General features: G+C 36.4%; 2 protein-coding genes across 2 annotated transcripts; both read right to left on the minus strand.

The window, feature by feature from the left end:
* Positions 1 to 767: 767 nt before the first annotated feature.
* Positions 768 to 1,184, minus strand: LOC142230942 (uncharacterized). Its single transcript, XM_075301560.1, has one exon. It carries the CDS (start codon positions 1,182 to 1,184, stop codon positions 768 to 770), a length of 417 nt encoding a protein of 138 aa, XP_075157675.1.
* Positions 1,185 to 1,977: 793 nt separating this feature from the next.
* LOC142230948 (uncharacterized) lies at positions 1,978 to 4,110 on the minus strand. Its single transcript, XM_075301566.1, has 4 exons — positions 3,738 to 4,110; positions 3,257 to 3,694; positions 2,952 to 3,104; positions 1,978 to 2,825 (listed from the first exon to the last, which is right to left on the minus strand). The coding sequence occupies exons 1-4, from the start codon at positions 4,108 to 4,110 to the stop codon at positions 1,978 to 1,980; spliced, it is 1,812 nt and encodes a 603-aa protein (XP_075157681.1).
* Positions 4,111 to 20,720: the final 16,610 nt, after the last annotated feature.

Genomic DNA, 20,720 nt, shown 5'->3' on the forward strand with positions numbered 1-20,720 from the left:
CATTGTATGGTGTTCGCCACCACATCTCTTACAGAGGTCAAGGGATGGACACCGTTGTGATGTATGGGAAAGTGCCAAACAGTTTAGGAAATACCCATGTAATTGCACCCCTAATGCGCTCTAACACCAGGAGATGTGGCATTGTATGGTGTTCGCCACCACATCTCTTACAGAGGTCAAGGGATGGACACCGTTGTGATGTACGGGAAAGTGCCAAACAGTTTAGGCAATACCCATGTAATCGCACTGCTCGACGACGGCTTGCTACACCCATTCTAGAAAATCGACTACAATGTCGTAGTCCGTGAAAGTTTTTACAAACCAAACATCAATAAATATTTTTAGTTCCTGAAATCCTGTGGGAAGAAATTAAACAGAGATTATTAAACTTGTATGAGTAAAAAGTGTGAGTTAGTGGCAATGAGTATGAATGATGGGGATGTGAATAGTGGTGAGAGTAAATGTGTCAATTATAAGAGAATTAAGAGATATTTTATGTGTTGTTGGGTAGGATACAAATATTAGATATTGCTCTGGTTATAACTCCTAATTGGGTCTGTATATCCGCCACTCGTACGAAACCATCCTGCCCCGGATAAATGCTCTTAATTCTTCCGAGCCTCCACTCGCATGGAAACAAATCATCTATGATGACCACCAATTGTCCAGTTTGTAAGTTATCTTTTTTCCGTTGCCATGTTTTCGTTTTTGTAATTCGTTGAGGTATTCAGCTTTCCAGCGGCGCGCAAATTCGTGCTGCAATATTTTCAATTTTCCCCATTTATCTGCCAATGACATATCAGGAAAACTTCGGGCAAAGCAATGAGAGGAGACCCCCTTAGGAAGTGTCCCGGAGTCAGAGCGAGTATTTCCATGGAATCATCTGTGATCGGGGTCAACGGCCGAGAGTTTAGGATTGCTTCAATTCGAGTTAGCAGTATTGATAATTCTTCATATGTGTATTTATGGCATTGTGCTACTTTCTTGAAATGAATTTTAAAAGATTTAACGGCGGCCTCCCATAGACCACCCATATGAGGAGCGTGTGGGGGAATGAATGACCATTGCAATCCATGGGATGCATATTTTTGGGCAATATCGTTGGAAACAGAATTGAGAAATTGTGCATACTCATGTTTGATTGCTCGTTCAGCCCCCACAAAGTTTGTCCCATTGTCCGACATGATCCTATGGTATAATCCTCAACGTCCAACGAATCTTATGAATGCTGCTCTGAACGATCCAGATGAGAGATCAGAGCACAATTCCAAATGAATTGCTCTGGTGCTAAAGCACACAAATACACAAACGTATGACTTGAGGTAAGGAGCATTTCGCACAGGTGCAGACTTGACCGACAATGGACCTGCAAAATCCAACCCTGTAATGGAGAAGGGGGGAGAGTATGAACATCTCTCCATGGGAAGTGGTGCCATAAGTTGTGTTTGAACTCTCTTTTTGTAAAGAATACAAATTTTACAGCTCCTAATGCATTTTTTAATTGCGGACTTTAGACGGGAAACGTAATATTCTTCTCGGATAATTCGAAGCATCAAATTGTTTTCGGCATGCTGTATGCATTGATTACGTGTGAAATCTATAAACATTGTACAGAACCTTGACTTGACCGGCTATATTATGGGATGGGACGCATTGTAAGAAGAATTAGAGTTAATAATACGACCATTCCCTCTTAATACATTAGCACTGTCAATAAAAGGATTTAATGTAAATAATGGACTTTTCTTTGAGATTGGCTTGGATAGAGACAGACAAGCATATTCATCGCCGTAGTATCTTTGCTGTGTTAGAGAGATCAAAAGAAATTTGACTGCTCGGTATTCGGCATGTGTAATGAAGCCGCTGGTTGGTAATTGGGACCGTTTCGAAACTTTATTATAAAATCGAAACATATAAGCGATCACGCGGATAGCTCGACCCCAGTTTGAGAATCTTTCAAGAATATCTGGTCCACTCTCATAACGGCCATTCTTTCTGTGGTTTGTCCAGCCATGATGGGCCATACCACCACAGTGAGTTGTCGGCTAGGTCCATAGGGGTACATCCCCTTGAGCCTAAATCCGCGGGGTTGTCCATGCTCCTTACATGTCTCCATTTGGTATTACCCACATCTCGTATTATTTGAGCCGTCCTGTTTGCGATATATGTCTTCCAAACCGAAGGGGTTTTTTCCAACCAACTCAAAACTATGGATGAATCACACCATAATGTTATATCAGAGTTTGGAACGGGGATGGTTATTAAAAGTGTTTTCACTAGCTTAGCTAAGAGTACAGCTCCGCACAACTCCAGACGTGGGAGACTTATCGGTTCAATAGGTGCCACCCTTGTTTTCGATATTAAAATGCTTGTGTGAACGCTGTCAGGATTTTGGATTCTAATGTACACAACCGCACAGTACGACTTTTGTGAGGCGTCACAAAACCCATGTAGTTGTGTTTGACATCGCGGCGAAAAATGGATCCAACGGGGAATTTCGATTAGAGATATAGATGATAGTTCAGTTACAAAACGATTCCATTTTTGGGTTGTGTGAGGCTTTGCATCTTCGTCCCAGTCTGTGCCATCTAACCATATTTGCTGAAGCAGCAATTTTGCTTGAACAATAATGGGTGATATCCACCCAGCAGGATCAAATAATTTAGAAGCTAATGAAAGCAATTTCCGTTTGGTTATTGTTGTGGTTGGAGATATGGGATTTATTTTGTATGAAAAACAATCTGAAAGGGCATTCCATTCTGTACCCAAAGTTTTTGTGGTGCTTTCTTCTTGCAATTTCAGAAAATCGGAATGCAATAATTTTTCTTTATTGACGGGTGATAGGATTTAGTGGCAGTTGGACGTAATTTTCCTTAGTTTAAACCCTGCAGACATGAGAAGCTCCATGAGTTGATGCAAATTATCAATGGTTGTGTCAATATCGTGTGCACCAGACCAAATATCGTCCACATATATTTCTTTAAGGAGAATTTGCGACGCTTGTGGGAACTTTTCTTTGCCGTCGCGGGCCAACTGTATCAGTGTGCGTATGGCTAAATACGGGGCACAATCCACGCCGAATGTGACCGTCTTTAATGCAAAATCTTGAATTGGGCCATGGGGATTGGTCGAAAAAGTATTCTTTGGAAATTAATGTCGTCTGGGTGCACCAATATTTGGCGGTACATCTTTTCGATGTCGCCGGATAAAACAAACCTATATTATCGCCAATTTAATATAACAGACATAAGATCACATTGAAGTCTGGGTCCAATGTGCAAAATGTCGTTGAGGGAGTTTCCCGAATTGGAACGCTTCGAAGCATGGAACACCACTCTGGTTTTTGTGCTAGTGCTGTCGGGTTTATATACCGCGTGGTGCGGTAGGTAGAAGGATCTAAATGAATTCTTTACAATAACTTCCTTGGATGATGTTGGTTCTGCATGACCAAGCGTTAAGTACTCATTTAGAATTTTAGAGTACTCCTCATGCATTTCTGGATGTCTTCTAAAAACTGATTCTTGACATGTGTATTGGGCGAGAGCAGAGGGTCTGGATGAACCGATTGGGATATTGACTGAAAAGTTAGATTTAAAAGGCAGTCGAACTATATAGCGTCCTTCTGAGTTACGAGCGGTTGTAGTGTCATATAGGGACTCACAAAATTCGTCGTCAGCGGACACTGGTGGTGGAACTGAAATTTTTTCCTGTTCCCAAAACAGACGTAATTGATTTACACTCGTTAACTTCGAGCGAGAGTGACGATATCATTTCTGTTGATACAGGCCCACTTATAACCCATCCGAAGATTGTGGACTGTGCTATGAGTGATCCCCCAATTTTCTTTACTCCTTCCAGCAGTAGTTCTGGTAAAGCATTACTCCCGATCAATAGGTCAACTTGGGCTGGAGAATGGAAATCTGGATCGGCCAATTCCATGTCACGAATCTCCTCCATGGGATATTTAGACTTTGGTAAGACGAAGTTCGCCAACAAACGGGTAATTTTGGGAACCACAATGGCCTGTATATTTACATATTTGTCGTATTTGGAGGAGAACAAAACAAGATTACACGAGGAGTTCGAGTTCGCGACTATGCTGCCACCCATTCCTCGGATTTCAAAACGTTTAATTTCAGTTTCAAGCCTAAGACTCTGTTGTAACCGTTTGGAAATGAAGGTTCTCTCGGATCCTTGATCGAGGAACGCCCGAATGTGGAAAATGTCGCCTCTATATGCGACAGCTATTGAGGCGACTTCTTTCGTTCACGTTTCTTGTATTCGGGTAATGTAGAAGTGTATGGTTCTTTTTACAATATATACAAAGATATTTACTTTTATATTCCATTCGCATATGATTGTGAGAAAGGCAGTTAAGGCAGATATTATTCTTCAAAACAAAATCATTGCGTGTCGCTACGTCTAAACTGTTGAATTGTGGGCAGTTCTTCAAAAAATGAGTTGAGTCACAAAGCCTGCATTTGGGCTGAAGTTGGTACTCGTACTAAATGTGTGTATTTCTGAATCTGTCTTTTTGCGGGATATTACTTTCGTGCCTTGAATGCTATTGAACCTTTCAACCACTTGATAACGATTTGAGAGAAATGTATCCATTTCACTCCATTTCGACAACTCCCTGTGAGATTTAAGGGATTGCTCCCTTAACACAGCCATGAACATATCCCTAAAGGAAGGCCACTCCTCATAATTACCATAGAAAATTTCCGTATCGCACGGCGGACCCTTGATATAACTTGCGGAGTCTGTGGTATCATCCAAATGTTGGACAGAACACATTGCAGGGAAGATCGTGGCCGAAGTTTTTCGGTAATCTAATAATTTGGACTTGCATGAATGATAATCTTTTGTATAGGTGGCATATTTTACCCCAATTGCTTCGAGTTCTTCCTTTGCGAGTTGGGTTTGTGCTACGCAGACAGCCCTATATGCTTTGTTAACATTAGTCCACCTATCGTGTAAATCCTGCAAAGCTACTTCCACCCGGGAGTCTGACACATCATCGCCTAAGATCTCCTCTAGGTTGGCACAATATATAACAAGATCATCCGAATCGAAAGTAAATTCACTAGTCATGTCGTAAGGCATATATCAGACCGAAATGTAATATTATAATGGAAATCTCTCAATTAAGAAGAAGCACCAATCCAGAAAAATTATATCGTCTATATTATGATGTAACAAAGAGACAATGGGAACTTTCGAACAAACTTGTTAAGTGTTTTTTTTTGTTTTGTTTTTATGGGTCCATTAGTAAAATGATGAAATGGTGAATATGGTTGTGATGGAAATAGACTGTATTTATAATTATAAAAAGATTACTTTGATATGTAATCCATGCGGCTCTTCTTTCTAATCCTGTATTCAGCTGTGCAGTAGGTGTGGAACTATAAAAACGTGACCAAATGGATGTATTTCGTTAAGTATCAAATTCAATATATTGAGGCTATGAGAAGGCAAACCTCCTTTTGTCTTAAAACTTGGCTGATAAATTATAATTGCACGGAGGCAACAGACAGACGATTTGAGGTTATACTATTAATTTTATTGTAAATATTGTTCACTTAATACAGATGAAGGCCTTCCGACTACGGTAATCGAAAATTATATTATTGTGAAATAATTATTTCCTCCGATGAAGAATGCAGCGAATAAAACTTTTTATTTATCGCGAACCGCAGAAAATTTTGCACATTTGTGAAATATATGTAGCAAGTGTAATTACGCCTTTTCGCAGTGTTGCCAAAGTAGGCTCGAATGGACCATGTTGCTTATCATAACGAAAATAGGGAACTACAACAGCTGTCTCAAGAGGTGAGCGCATTCACTAGTGATCAGGAAAAGTATTACCTTATGGTTTGTGGTTACCTTATGGTAGTTAGCTCTTATTCAGTTTATTACCTTATGCAGTGCAGTGCCAGCAATGAACTTATGTTCGTTTAGTTGGGATAAATAATAACGCTCACCTATTTCTTTGTGCATTCGTAACTTACATTTTATTGAGGTATTCTTAGAGTAAGAGTTGTTGAGGGCTCGATGGTTCGATGGAAAAAGAGACCATGTCATGCTCCTTGACTTGACAGTTCAACTCGCAAGTCGAGCGAGTAACATGAAATGACCTCAAGTTGCCATCTATCTTACAAATATCAAGTAAATGCATACAGTATAAAAGTGACCGTTAAATTCAAATTAATAAGAAATTCATGAGGAGGGGAAAACTACAATTGTAAACAAAATTGGTCTATATTGGTACATACTTATGTGTAGCACCCACATAAACCGAAGTCCCAAGATTTGACCTCTGGAGCCTCCTGAAGAAAAAATTTCATCCAACATGAGTGAAATTTAGCCCATATCATATCGGCTAATAATTATTTAATCGCTCAAGAACTAATTGGCTTATATACCCAGAGCAAAAAAATTTGGAAGTTCTACTTCTTTAAAAGAACTTCTAAAAATTTCATCCCAAATAAGTTCTTTATTTTAACAGCACAGGAAGTTCAATTTTGGCTTTAAAAAATTCGCAATTTTTCTAGAATGGATTTAACATTTTTTCGACAAAATTGAAATAATTTGTACCATTTTATTAATTCATACTCTGTTTTTCACCCATTTGAAAAAAAGTTAAAATTACCAATTAAAATCTGAAAAAGGCGAGTTATAAACAAGTAAGTAAAGTAGAAAGTATATATAAATTCTATATATATTCTACTTTTCCTGTGAATTTCAAGCGTGGGATATACTTTTCCTCAGCATACCGTCCAATAAATCGGAAAAAGTAAAAGTACTTAAAAATTGTCCATATTAACATTTGTTAAATTGTTAGACATGGAGAACATGCGTTTCCCAAACATATACCGGAAAATAAAGCACCCGATAGATGCCTGTCAACTTCATGTAAATTTAAGTTTTTTACTTAAAAAAGGCTGGAAGAAGCCTATGGAAAAATCATAAAATTATGTACCGAGTTCCCATTTATCGACAATCCTCTACTTTCTATTTTCAAAAAATCGGACAAAAGGGAACCCCCTCCTTCGCTCCTCCCCGACCAGATATCTTAAATTCACGTACCCTATGTTCATTTCACCAACTACCCAACTTCACTATTCCTGTACCCTGTATAAATTTAATCATCTTCTCCCAATTTCAAGTAAATCGGAGAAGGTTAGATTTTGCTCTATTTTTTAAATGGACGTCACGTCACTTTCTCTGCAAATTGCAAGTTTCATAGTGTGGGGCAAGGAGAAAGTTCCCGTCCAAATACCCAAAACTCAAGTACACCATATTGATTTCATAACCAACCCCTACGGCCTTTGTAAATTTCAAGTAAACTTGAGAATTATAGGATTTTTTTTCAGTTTTAGAGAGGTCTTTCTCCCCGTCCCAGAAAATCTCAAGCAAATTATAAGCCAAATTTTTAAACAGCAGGGTAAGGGGAGGCCCCTCTTCCCTTCCGAATATCATAAAATCAGATATCCATTATAATAATATAATCTACTCCAAATCCTCTGTAAATTTCAAGTAAATTGGAAAAGTTTAATTGTTTTAAGGTTTGTAATTGAGGAGAAATGAGGCCCCTCATCGACCAAATATCGAAAAAATAAAGTAGCTGTTCTTTGCCTAGGCGCCCCCTTCAACCTTCCCTGAAAATTTCAAGCAAATCGGATAATTTTGTTCCAAATATTAAAAAAGTGGGGCAAGGGAGAGGTCCCCCTTCACATCCAAATATTAAAAAATCAGGTACCCCATACTAAATTCATAACCTCGTCGGAGAACTTTGGCCCAATTTTGAAAAAGTCGGGCACGGGGGAGGTAACCTATTTTCCAAACATGATTACCCTCTACGTTCTCCGAACATTTTTCATGTGAAAAAATAAAATTATTTTATAACAAAAGCAACTGCGATGAATTCAAAATATAAAATTTTGTTCGCTATATGTATATAAGATTTTTTATATATAAGATTTCCCGCTTTTCCGTTGAAACTTTTCTTGAATTTTCTATTTCTATAAACCTCACAGAGCCCGAGACCTTTCCAACGAATGCAAAGCCGTGGACATCGGTTCGTGCGTTCTGGAGTTGCATCAAAGATGGTGCTGTATATAAAAAAGATTGTCCCGCTTTTCCGTTGAAAATTTTCTTAAATTTTCTTTGCTATAAACCTTACGGAGCCCGAGACCTTTCAAATGAATGCAAATCGTTTCCTGCGTTCTGGAGTTATTGTGTCAGGAAGGAAAACCCGACTTTTTTTATATACGAGTATATTAGATTGGAAATGTTTACTAACATCATTCATTCAAAACCGAAACTATATTTTGTTCGTTTTGATATAATCAAAACATGCCAAACCTAGTGATGTCGTAAATGTCAAGAATTTTTAAGAAATGTCAAATTCCTTACTGGACCCCTGGGCTAGTGAAATTATACTCACCTCGATTTACGTCAAATTTTTACCAATGCTAGTAAATAGTTTCGGTTTCGAACAGGCCCTTAATGAGTATTTATTTTCATATAATTCTAAAAGGTGATTGTACTTATTAAAATCATTTAAGAGGTGACGGAGGGAATCATTATTAGCATACACACAGAGAAGAAACATGATTGTCGCAATCATATTCGAAGAGCAAAATAATATGATAGGAGCTATTTTTGCGGAGACCATGTAACATTTTAACCTGCAACCATGTTGGCTCAGTGAACATGGTTCTAAGAAAAATATAATTGTCCTTATCTAAAATGTTATTATATTGATAAAAAGAATTTAGTTTGAATGAGAAGATAATGGTCACGATTTAAAATGTTATGGTATTCATTAAAAATGTTTTTCTTCGAGTTAAAAGAACATGGTCACTACCGAAAATGTTTTGATCTTTATGAAAAAACTTTTTTCATCGTCGAAAAAGGACGCCACTTGAGAAAAAAAAACACAAAATTAACTTTATTTATTTGTTTTTATTTATTTATAAACTAAAACCACGTGCCACTTCTGAATAAATAAATTAACACAAAACACAGTAAATCCGTATTCTCCGTCCATTCCAAGAAACAATCAACACACGACTGACGCGCAAAATGAAAATCATGTGTACCTGCTCAATGTTTTTATAAAATTATTTTCGCTGCAAAAAAGTTAAAAAATTAAATGGTCACGAAAAAAATGTAAATGGTCTTTATGGCCAAGTAATGGTTCTAGACATGTCTATACTTAACCTATAAAAATACTTTTTTCCCTGTAAAAAAGTAAAAAAAAATGAATGGTCAGGTACATGATTTTCCCGACCATTTAATGGTCTCAAATTCTATCATTAAATGATAGAACATGTTTGCGGTATTTCAGAACCATTCAAATGCTTATTGCCACCATACATTTTTCTCCGCTCGAAAACTATTTTTACAAAGACAAAATACATGGTTTTCGCGACAATTACATGCTCTAGATAAGCATTAGATGGATGCGGCAACCATGTCCAAACATGGTTTTTCTGTGCGTGTAGTTACTTTGAAAATATTGAATTGCCAATAATTGAAAGTTTCTTGTCGGTCTCGTAGGATCCTTCAGAGATATTGTACTTAGAATGAAATCCGAAGTAAGTTTACCATGTATAATGAAATATAGAAATAAAATTTTGGAAAAAGTTTCTATAAAATTTTTTTTGAGAAATTTTTCTATACAAATAAAATTTTGATAGAAAAATCTATAGAAATAAACTTGTGAGAAAAATTCCACAAATAAAATTTTGGGAAAATTTTCTATAGAAATAATATTTTGAAAAAATTTTCTATAGAAATACAATTTTGACAAAGTTTTCTATAGAAATAAAATTTTGACAAAATTTTCTATAGATAGATTTGTGGTAAGAATTTCTCCAAATTTGGGTAGATTTTTGTTTGGCACGAGTGGTAACCGTGGATAAATACCACACATTGTTAAAGATCAAGCCTTTCCGGCTTCTAATTTCCTCCTCTTGAGCCACCAAAATTTAAAAATTGTGTCGAGTGAAAAACCCACATGTAGGGAATTTGCCCTACTTCTGGTAACACTTGCTACAGTTGATTTTTCACCTACAGAGTTAGGTTAGATTAGGTATCAGGCTCACTTAGACTATCCAGTCCATTGTGATACCACAGTGGTTAACTTCTCTCTTATCACTGAGTGCTGCCTGATTCCATGTTAAGCTCGATGACAAGCGACCTCCTTTTTATAGCCGAGTCCGAACGGCGTTCCACATTGCAGTGAAACCACTTAGAAAAGCTTTGAAACACTCAGAAATGTCACCAGTATTACTGAGGTGGCATAAACCACCGCTGAAAAACTTTTTGGTGTTCGGTCGAAACAGGAATAGAACCCACGACCTTGTATATGCAAGGCGGGCATGCTAGTCATTGCACCACGGTGGCTCCCACAGAGTTGGTATGCCACTAATATTGAGCCCATTATTAAAAAAGAGGAAATCGCTCAATTTGTAAAAATTTGACAATATATTGGTGCTATATATGGGTGCTATATCTAAATTTTATCCGATTTCAATAGCGTCCTTGTACCCAAAAAACACCCCGTACGAAATTTCATCAAAATCGGTTAACCGGAATCCTGTGAACAATAAATACATGGACAGACGGACGGACACCAAGCGCTAGATCGACTTAGGAGGTGATTCTGAGTCGATCGGTATATATTTTATGTCCAAAATCAATATTTCTGGTAGACACATTTTTTGGCAGATCAAAGTTATTATACCCTGACCACTAAAAATAGAATTTAAAGACATTTTTGGAAGTGATTTTTTAAGAACTTCCAAATTTTTTTGCTGGAAAAATTTTTATAATTTTTTATGATTTTAATGCATTCTAACGCTTGTCTGAAACTGTTGACCTCAAATATTTTCAGAAATTCGCACTTTTTATCAAATGGATTTAGCTTTTTTTCAACAAAATTAAATACTTTATTGATTCATACTCTGTTTTTTACCTATCTGAAACAAAAAAGTTAAAATCACCCATTTTTTGCGGGTGAGGATGGGAAAATGCTTTATGCACCTGACACTGCGTCCATATGTCGTGTGCCGGACTCCGTCACGGTTGACAATACCTGCTAAAAACCCATCCTACCTCACCCCGGGGTATAATTCCACCTCGGAACCGCTTTCGCATTACTTCGAGGTGGACCCCGTGGTGGATCATGTCCATCTCTGCCTAGTCTGCGTCCAGACTCCCGCTTTCGTTTATCGCATCGCTAGATCCATGTCGGCTTTCATCTTGCGAAGAACGTATTCCACATATATAACATACTTCATCGACGGTCTTATACTTATAACTACGTCATCTATATCCAATTCTATTTCCAGTGGCAAATATCGCCTTGTCAGCAGTAATAATTCTTCCGTGTTTCTAGCTCTTATTACCGCAGCTATATCGTTTGCGTATCCCACTAGGAAATTGTCGTCTGGCATATCTATCCTTTGGATCTCATTATACGTTGCGTTCCAAAGGTCTGGTCCTAGGATTGATCCCTGTGCGGCACCAGAGGTGATTTCCTTCCTCCTTGATCCTTGTGTTGTCTCGTTTATCAGTACGCGGTCCTTTAGGTAATCCCTTATGACCGTCACTAGATATATCGGTATACGGAATATACAATGCGTTCGTATCTAGTAGAGGTGTGCACGTGAGTAATAGTTTACTCACGCTCACGCACACTCACGACTGACAAATCATACTCACGCACACTCACGCACGATATTTTTTGGTAGGACTCACGCACACTCACGAAAAGAAAATTTGTACTCACGCACGAAAACGTCGTGACTCACGAAAAATACAGTGACTCACGAAAAATATCGTGACTCACGAATAATTTTATGATTAATTTACCTTACCAAAGTGTCTGAAAACATGAGCATTATTAAAATCGAGAGTGTTATTAAACTCTTAACATCCCAGGTGTCATTAAAATTATAATTGAATTTAACTCTTAAGCGTAACCTATGTTGGTGAGCAGGAATATTTTCGTGAGTGTAATTCGTTACTCACGTACACTCACGAAGATATTATTTTCGTGACTCACGCTCACGCACGACATTTTGGTTTGTTAATCACGCACACTCACGCTGTTGTCATGAGCGTGACTCACGCGAAATCACATTTTGGTTTGTTAATCACGCACACTCACGCTGTTGTCATGAGCGTGACTCACGCGAAATCACGAAAATGTTCGTGAGTCACGACAATTTCGTGTCACGTGCACACCTCTAGTATCTACTACTTCCTTTAATGCTCCTAGTGTCGACCTTCCGGGTCTAAATCCATATTGTCTATGGATTTAGTAGGTTTTAGTAGCCGTTCAAATAGTTTCTCAGCTGTGTCCAGCATGCATAAGGGTCTATATGACGACGGAAACTTTAGGTCCCCTTTCCCTTTGCTAATAATAACCAATCTTTGTTCCTTCCATGCTTTCAGGAAGATGCCTGCCTTTAGACAGCTATTGTATATGGCATGTAATGTACAAGGACGTCTGATTCCTATCCTTTTATGACCTCTGTGGGTATGCCATCAGGGCCGGGAGCTTTCTTATCCCTGAGACCTTTAACGGCGAATTGCAGTTAGACCATTGTGAATAGCGGTATATTCGAAAGTGGTTCTGTGTCGGGTGTCCCCAATAAATTATCGTATTCTCGTCCATCTTCTCTACCGAACCTCTTATGCCAAGTTTCTCCATTACAATTTTATATCCCAGTCCCCAGGGATTTTTGTTAATGTCAAGCCTGATCTGCTCCCATTTATCTCTTTTGATCCTACTTATGTTGTGCGCCAATTCCCTCGTTACATCTTTGTACGCTTCATGTTCCGCCTCTGCGTCGCTCCTTTTTCTCGCACTGGTGTATTTTCTCCTAGCCTTTATACATTTACGCCTACATTCGTCGATCTTTGTATTCCACCAGTAAACGGCCTTGCGTCTTGGATTGATCTTCTTTATTGGCATAGCTTTGTTACAGCAGGTTCTTATTGTCGCCATAGTGTGTTCTACAGTCTGGGTCGCATCTTCTTGATTTGTATTTTCGCCCAGTAGCCTGTCTAACTCGGAGATAAGTACCTCTCTGTCAAGCCTGTCAGGTATCGCGCTGCCCTCTTGAATGTATAGTAGCAGTATTTTAAAATGGAAAAAAGATATACTGATGGCCACTTCCGGTGTATGTTTCCAGTACCTTCCACTCGTTTTTAGCAATTATACAGGCTCGATTTACATCATTACCAGTGTACTGCAATAGTTTGAACCCCGGAGTACTTAATTCACATATTTTGTTTCTATAAACATATGGTTCTTGAATAAGAACTATATCTATGTCCCCTTTCATCAGGAGAACTTTTAAGGAAGCACATGCAGCCTTACAATGATGAAGATTTATCTGGAGGATCCGTAGGGCCATCGAGATTTTCAACAACCGTCACATCAGCCGCTTCAATCGAGTCATCAAGAATGTCCTCTTCAGAGATATCGGTGACTCTCGCAATAGGTTCAACTTTGGTGAGTTCTGAGGCAGTAGAAGCCTCCTCACGCATACGGTATCTATCCATGTCTTCAAATGTCTTGGTATCCCCCTCGACTTCGCAAGAGGATCCGCTTACTTCTGATTCAGACAGAAGCTTGTCCATTTCTGAATCCTTTAGCTGATCGTTTTTATACACCTTCATTTGGATATAATGAAAGCCATTTCTTCTCGAATAACTCTAGAGCAGCTCCTTCCCAAACTTCACCAATTAGTATCAGAGCAGCTTTAAAACATTCTATAGACCTTTGGTCCTCAAATGCGACTAGCTTAAATCGTCCTTGATACCAACCAGCCTCTTGGTGTCGAGGATCTGGGCCGGGAAACTTTTCCAGCACCTGTGAGTAGACGCCAGACAAAGCATTCTCAATTTACCCCCATTTTTGCTTTGGAACCATACCGTCCAATGCTCCTTTATTTATGATAGCCATCACAAGGCTGTCTTTAGCAACTGAGGCAAACGATCGTTGATCCCTTTTGGAGGATGGCAGCTCATCCGGTGATCGTTCCCTTTTTCCAGCCTCAAGAATTCCTTGAGCCCATTTTAAGGAATCGCTTTGTTTAGCCGACAACGTGCTTGGGTCGACTGATCCTAATTTCTTTAGGATAAACAAAGCATTTCTGCGTTCCTTGAATCTCTTTCGTGAGGGATTACCTCCTTTTGATGCCGTTACCTTGGAAAAGGTTCGACTTGTCAAATTGTCGCCACCTGTCGACCCGTCTACAGGTCGACTAATTGGGCCTAACTCTTGGTCATTGCCCAAATTTATAACTCCAGTCGATACCCGTCCACTGGGCCCTGAAGTTAGCAACCCAGTGGATGTCTTTGAATTTCTCTGCATGGTGGCCTAATATCCCACCACACTTGAAATTCGTAGTAGGTACTTATTACGATGATTTTATCCGCTATTAAAAAAACACGTCCGTTCCGTTCGACGGTTGAATTATTATACATGGTGCTGGTATATGTTCTTTAACAACCATGCACAAATTGGTCCACATCGGTTCACAATTATATAGCCCCCATATAAACCGATCCCCAGATTTTGCTTGCGGAGCCTCAAAGAAAAGCAAATTTCATCCGATCCGGCTGAAATTTGGTACTTGATGTTGGTAAATGGTCTCTAACAACCATGCAAAAATTGGTCCACATCGGTCCATACTTATATATAGCCCCCATATAAACTGATCCCCAGATTTGGCTTGCGGAGCCTCAAAGAAAAGCAAATTTCATCCGATCCGACTGAAATTTGGTACTTGATGTTGGTATATGGTCTCTAACAACCATGCAAAAATTGGTCCACATCGGTCTATAATTATATATAGCCCCCATATAAACCGATCCCCAGATTTAGCTTGCCAAAAATAATCTACCAAAATTTTATTGCAATAGAAAATTTTGTCATCATTTTATTTCTTTAGAAAATTTTTTCAAAACATAATCTTTATAGAAAATTTTGTTAAAAATTTATTTTTATAGAAAATTTTGTCAACATTTTATTTCTATAGAAAATTTCTTCAGAATTTTATTTATGTAGACAAATTTGTCAAAATTTTATCTCTCTAGAAAATGTTTGAAGCACATCTTAGTTAGAGAGGAATATTTTGCAAAATCTTCCAATTCCACCAATCTACCAAACAGTAAAAAATCTGTCATTTTTGGTAGAATCGGTAGAAGTTAGAAGATGCTGTTAAGAAGTTTTAGGTTGCCTTGCCATCGGCCTCAACCCAAGCAATTCAATTGTGTATGACCGTCTTTAGTAGAAGTTTCTACGCAATCCATGGTGGAGGGTACATAAGATTCGGCCTGACCGAACTTACGGCCGTATATACTTGTTTCCTTTTTGTTGAAACAAAAGACCTATGGAAATATTGTAAAAATGAATTTGTGTCTTAAGTCTTTTGTTTTTTTTTTTTTTTTTTTTTTTTTTTTTTTTAACTCAAACTTCTGACAACTTCCCAAACGATAGCAATTACCTACGACCTGATTGTTTAACTTTTTAAAGAAAGGTTATTGAAACCAACCGATATCTTTTTCATATGCAAAGCAAACAATTAAAATACAAGCGCTATTCGAAACGAGTGTAATAAGAGAGGGTGTAAAAACCCAGAACAAAAATTACCATTCTACACTTGAGCATAATTCTTGTTAAGATTTCACAAAAACAAATATAGCTTCAGATAGATATTCGCATCTTTTCACCTATATTTCTTTGGCAATTCATAAACTTTTTGCCATTTTATGTATTTTAATGAGCAAACAATTGATATGTTTTGCTTCAAAGTGAAATGAGTACCCCACATCCGATCGACCTAAAATAAACCAAAAGTGATATTCATTTATGATGATGAGCGTTTATCGATAGTCCATAGGGTCTATCGACGTCGTCGTTGTGTTCTAAAGGGGGAACCATTAAAAATTGATTAGCAATACTACACATCATTTATGGGAATCCAATTGGATTGGTTCACCCAACTTTTAAGCTGGACAACACTACGTACTCACACATATACAGTTTTTTTTTCATCTCAATAAATTAGGTTAATATTACTCGAATTCAAAAGGCGTTTAATGTTCATGGTTTTATTTTCAAGATTCTGGTTTCAAGTACACGAGCATTTGGTCATGTGTTTCGTCTTTTCTACTTTTGATGATAGACAAATGAGCAATGAAATTAAAATGAGATTTTGGAAATAAAAGTGAAATTTAACATTGGCCATTAGTTTCACATACAATTGTTATGAGAATATATGAAGGTGGAGTTTAATTAATTTTTTGGAAATGGCTTTGACAAAATTAAATTTTTATCCAAATCGTTTAATTTTTTTTTTTTTTTGAAATGTGGCCTTAACCTATAGATTCAATGTTGCACTTATGAAAGTTTCAGTACTCCGATTTCAACATGCATATATCTGGTGGACATTTATGGAGTAGAGATTAAAGTGGCAGCCCGATTTATTTTCTCACAGGCTCACTTAGACTATCAATTCGTTGTAGAGGAGTAGAGAATAGTGGCCAATAAATATACCCAGCAAAAAATTTGGAAGTTCTAAAAGCACAACTGTAAAAGCACTTCCAAAAATTTCCTCCCAAAGATGTTCTTTATTTTAACTACAATTTCAACTTTTAAACAAAGTAATAATTAATAACACTAGTTTACACTGAAAATGTACATTTGGTGAGAGGTGACTTTTCTCATGTATTTTGATCTGCTAAATTCGAAAAAAAATGTAAAAAAAATTATAGAATAGTTTTTGAGATATCCTGTCATTTTTAGTTTTCCGCTCTTTTTGCACTAAACGAACAATGTCCGATTACAACGTTGTTAGCACTTAAATGAAAGGTATTGAGATAACGAATAATCGTGTATAATTGGATCTGTGATAAGTTGTTAAGTGGTTCAAAAAATAAAAATTTTTAATTTTTTTTCGAATTCGGCAGATCAAAATACATAAGAAAAGTCACATCTCATCAAATGTACATGAAAAAAATATTTTGTAAACTAGTGTAATACGGTACAAATCATTCAAATTTTGTCGAAAAAATGCTAAATCTATTCCAGAAAATTTGCCAATTTTTGAAAATATTTGAGTTCAAACGGTTCAGATAAGCGCTAGGATATAATAAAAATCTTAAAAAATTATACAAATTTATTTGGCAAAATATCACAAAATTTTTAATTCACATCCAAAACACTGAATTCGGATAACACCTTAAGAAGTGATGCAAATTCAGTGCGGCGGCTGTTAAAATGGTGAGCATCCGTCTTATAAGCCCATATTAAATTCATCGCTTCTGCGCTAATTCTTCCGGATCCAAAACGAACACTTTCACTAATTTTTTTGCGACGCTTTTTTTGCTGAGATATTGCAATGCGCCCAATATAAAATATTTAATGTCGGCAAATTTCTTTTCAAATTTTTAAGAAGGCTTTTGAACGAAATGTTATGTAGCGATACTGGACTTTTTATCTATCAAACATCTCGGTTTAATACTAAGGTAATACTCAGTGTTGCCAACTCCCCATGGGCAAAAAGCACCAAAAATATATTATAAATTCTAACATACCATCTTCCACCACAAAAATCGAAAATTAAATGCTCTGCTAAAAAAAAAAAAAAAAAAAAAAAAAAAAAAAAAAAAAAAACTTCCGAAGATGTATTCTAGAACTTTTGTGAATTGAATTTTATGAAGTTAAGGTAAGATCGAGTTTAGCTCCTAAAATAGTATTTTTTTCACAATTACTTTTCTTTCATAAATCATTTTAAAGAATACAAACTTTGTGAAAATTTGCTTTTGGCTATGGGGTATAGCCAAAAGCAAATTTTCACAATAAATAAATATAATAAAATTTGCACCAAATATGCATAATTTTATGCCTTTTTACTGATATAGTTTTCACTTTAGCGGCAAAACTCAAACTTAGTACTCACCATTATGAACCGCTATTCAAGTAAACACTTTGATCAGTTTTAATGCTTTCGTCCAATTCATTTTGATCAGTAATGTTTTTCAACTTTCAAAATATTAATATTTGGAAGAAGTCTATCGATTATTTTAGTTGTGCGTACTTTTGTGAATTTAATATAAACGTTTTTAATGACATCTTTACCAAATTCAAAAATTCGGCACTCATCGTTCGACTTTCCTACAGAATACCCTAAATAACAATATTAATTAAAAAATAATCAATACCAACTTCATAACAATCAAATTCTATATTTGGCAATAAATTTGATTTTCTTCAGCTCTTGAAAGTCTAATCAAAATTTTTGTATCAATTACTTAATACTGTTCAAAATAAAAAAAAAACACCAAAAGCACTAAATGAAAATGCCAGAAAGCACCAATTTGGTGCTTTTTTTGAAAAGGCACCAAAATGGCAATTTGGTGCTTTTTAGAAATCAAAAAGCACTAAATTTGGTGCTAAAAGCACCAAATTGGCAACACTGGTAATACTAAGCAGCTTTTTTCAACTTTGAACACGTTTTCATTGATATGATTTTACAAATTATCTTTTGACCATGTACAAGGTAATGATTACTAAACATTAAATAACGTATAATTTTAATGTTTGACGAGAATGTTTTTTTCTCAATTTTTGTCGAAGATAGAATTTTTTTTACACCCGCCAGCATTTACTACTCTCACATGATTATGGGAATATCTTGTCATTGGGATGATGGGAAAGTAAAACTCCAATATTCACATAATTATTACTTAATAATTTAGGTTGGTCAAATTAGAAAGAATTTGCTGAAATTAAATTATGATTTTGTTATGTGTGCTTACGACACACAGAGATAATACGAATTTTCCCCGTTTTGAAGGATGGGGTGAAATGGAGAAATCGCAATAAACAATTTGGACATAATCTGGTAGCCTTTAATAAAACATTCTTTCCGCCCGTTTTTGGATAGATGAAATGATAAATCAAAATGGTTAACATCTCCAATTGAGAGATTGGTATTGATTATATAGCAAAAATGAAAATAAAAATAAAAGAAATTTATTCTCTTAGTAAACAGTATTATTATATTGAATATTGATAAGTTAACATTACCAAGCAATTTGTTTAAAGGTAACCTACTACTACTTTGCTACTGGCATTGATTATTAATGTTTCGAAAATTTTGATTGTAACATTTACCTATTAACCGGATATTCTACAAAATTGGGTCATATAAAATCAAATTTGAATTGCTGCTTATCGTATTGTCTAAATATTATGTTAAAAGGTCAATTTATATTGTAAAGTTTTAGTTAGAGAATACAGCAAGAAAAAAAATGAATTTGAATTGTAGTACACATTTCGAGTGTGCAAAGAAAGACGATGGCATCCATTAGCTTTCTCAATCTTTTATTAATAAAGTCTTGTTTAATTGATCCTATTAAAAAGCTCCCATCAATTGAGATTAAACAACGCCAAACACTGCTCTGTAATGGTCTCACGATTGCGCTTATTTCCGGAGTTAAAGAACCTGGTACCCATCGTACAGATAGATTTCTCATTTCCAAAATTTCAGATAAACTTTATTTTAGAAAGAAAAGCAATACTATGTTATTTTTCGCCGATGCGGCATAATTGGCAACGTGGTCTCTTCAATCTTGGCGCAAGGGAATTTCAACCGTCGAACTGAACGGACGTGTTTTTTAATAGCGGATTATTTAATCGTAATAAGAACTTATTACGAATTTCACGTGTGGTTGAAAATTAAACCACCATGCAGAGAAAGTCAAAGTCATCCACTGAGTTGCTAACTTCAGGGCCCAGTGGACGGGTATCGACTGAAGTTATAAATTTGGGCAGTGACCAAGAGTAAGGCCCAATTACCAGGTTGGCTGATAAGTCCCCGGTCTAACAAAGAAAAACATATATTTTTTTTCAAAATGCGTGTTTATACCCTCCACCATACACCGAAAGAAAAAGCGTTCGTCACCTTGACGAGGAGTTTTCGTCTATGCGATGAAAAGTTTCGTCCATGGGAGTATTTCGGTAGTCCACGTGACGAAATCAATCATCAAAGTCAATTTTTGTTCTTTTCATAGTTCGTCACATTGATGATCTAATTTCGTCTATGAGACGAAATTATTTTCTTTCCGATTCAGCGAAAGTTAACCAAAATTAACATTTGATTTAAATTAATTTCGTTTATATGAAGTCCCAATATATGAATTACACATATTAATAGATGTTGGACAAAAGTTTTAAGTGTTTTATTTTCATGATGTATCAAGGATGCTGGTTTTCGTCAATGCGATGAAAGAATCTTCAAATTGATGAAACACACTTTTCTCTGAAATGTGTATCAAAAACTCTCAATGCTAACTAAAACATAAAACGATATACAGTGTACACGGATGAAAAAGACTGTTTTTCATATGTTTGGCTATAAACATTATATGTTTGGAACACAAATTTTTAAACACAATATTTTTGAGTGCAAGCATATAATGTTCATAAACTAGCATAACATGTTTGGGACATATATGTTAATATGTTAGAACATATTATGTTTGGGACATAAAATGTTTGTAAATATAATATGCTTGGATGCAAACATATATTAATTTAGAAATTGCCTATAAACATATATGTGTTTAGTAGCTTGGAGCGCTATTTAACAGGGAGCGATATTGAATTAAGTTGGTGGTTGTTG

This window comes from Haematobia irritans, chromosome 1 (genome assembly GCF_050003625.1).
Source record: "Haematobia irritans isolate KBUSLIRL chromosome 1, ASM5000362v1, whole genome shotgun sequence".
NCBI lineage: Eukaryota > Metazoa > Arthropoda > Insecta > Diptera > Muscidae > Haematobia > Haematobia irritans.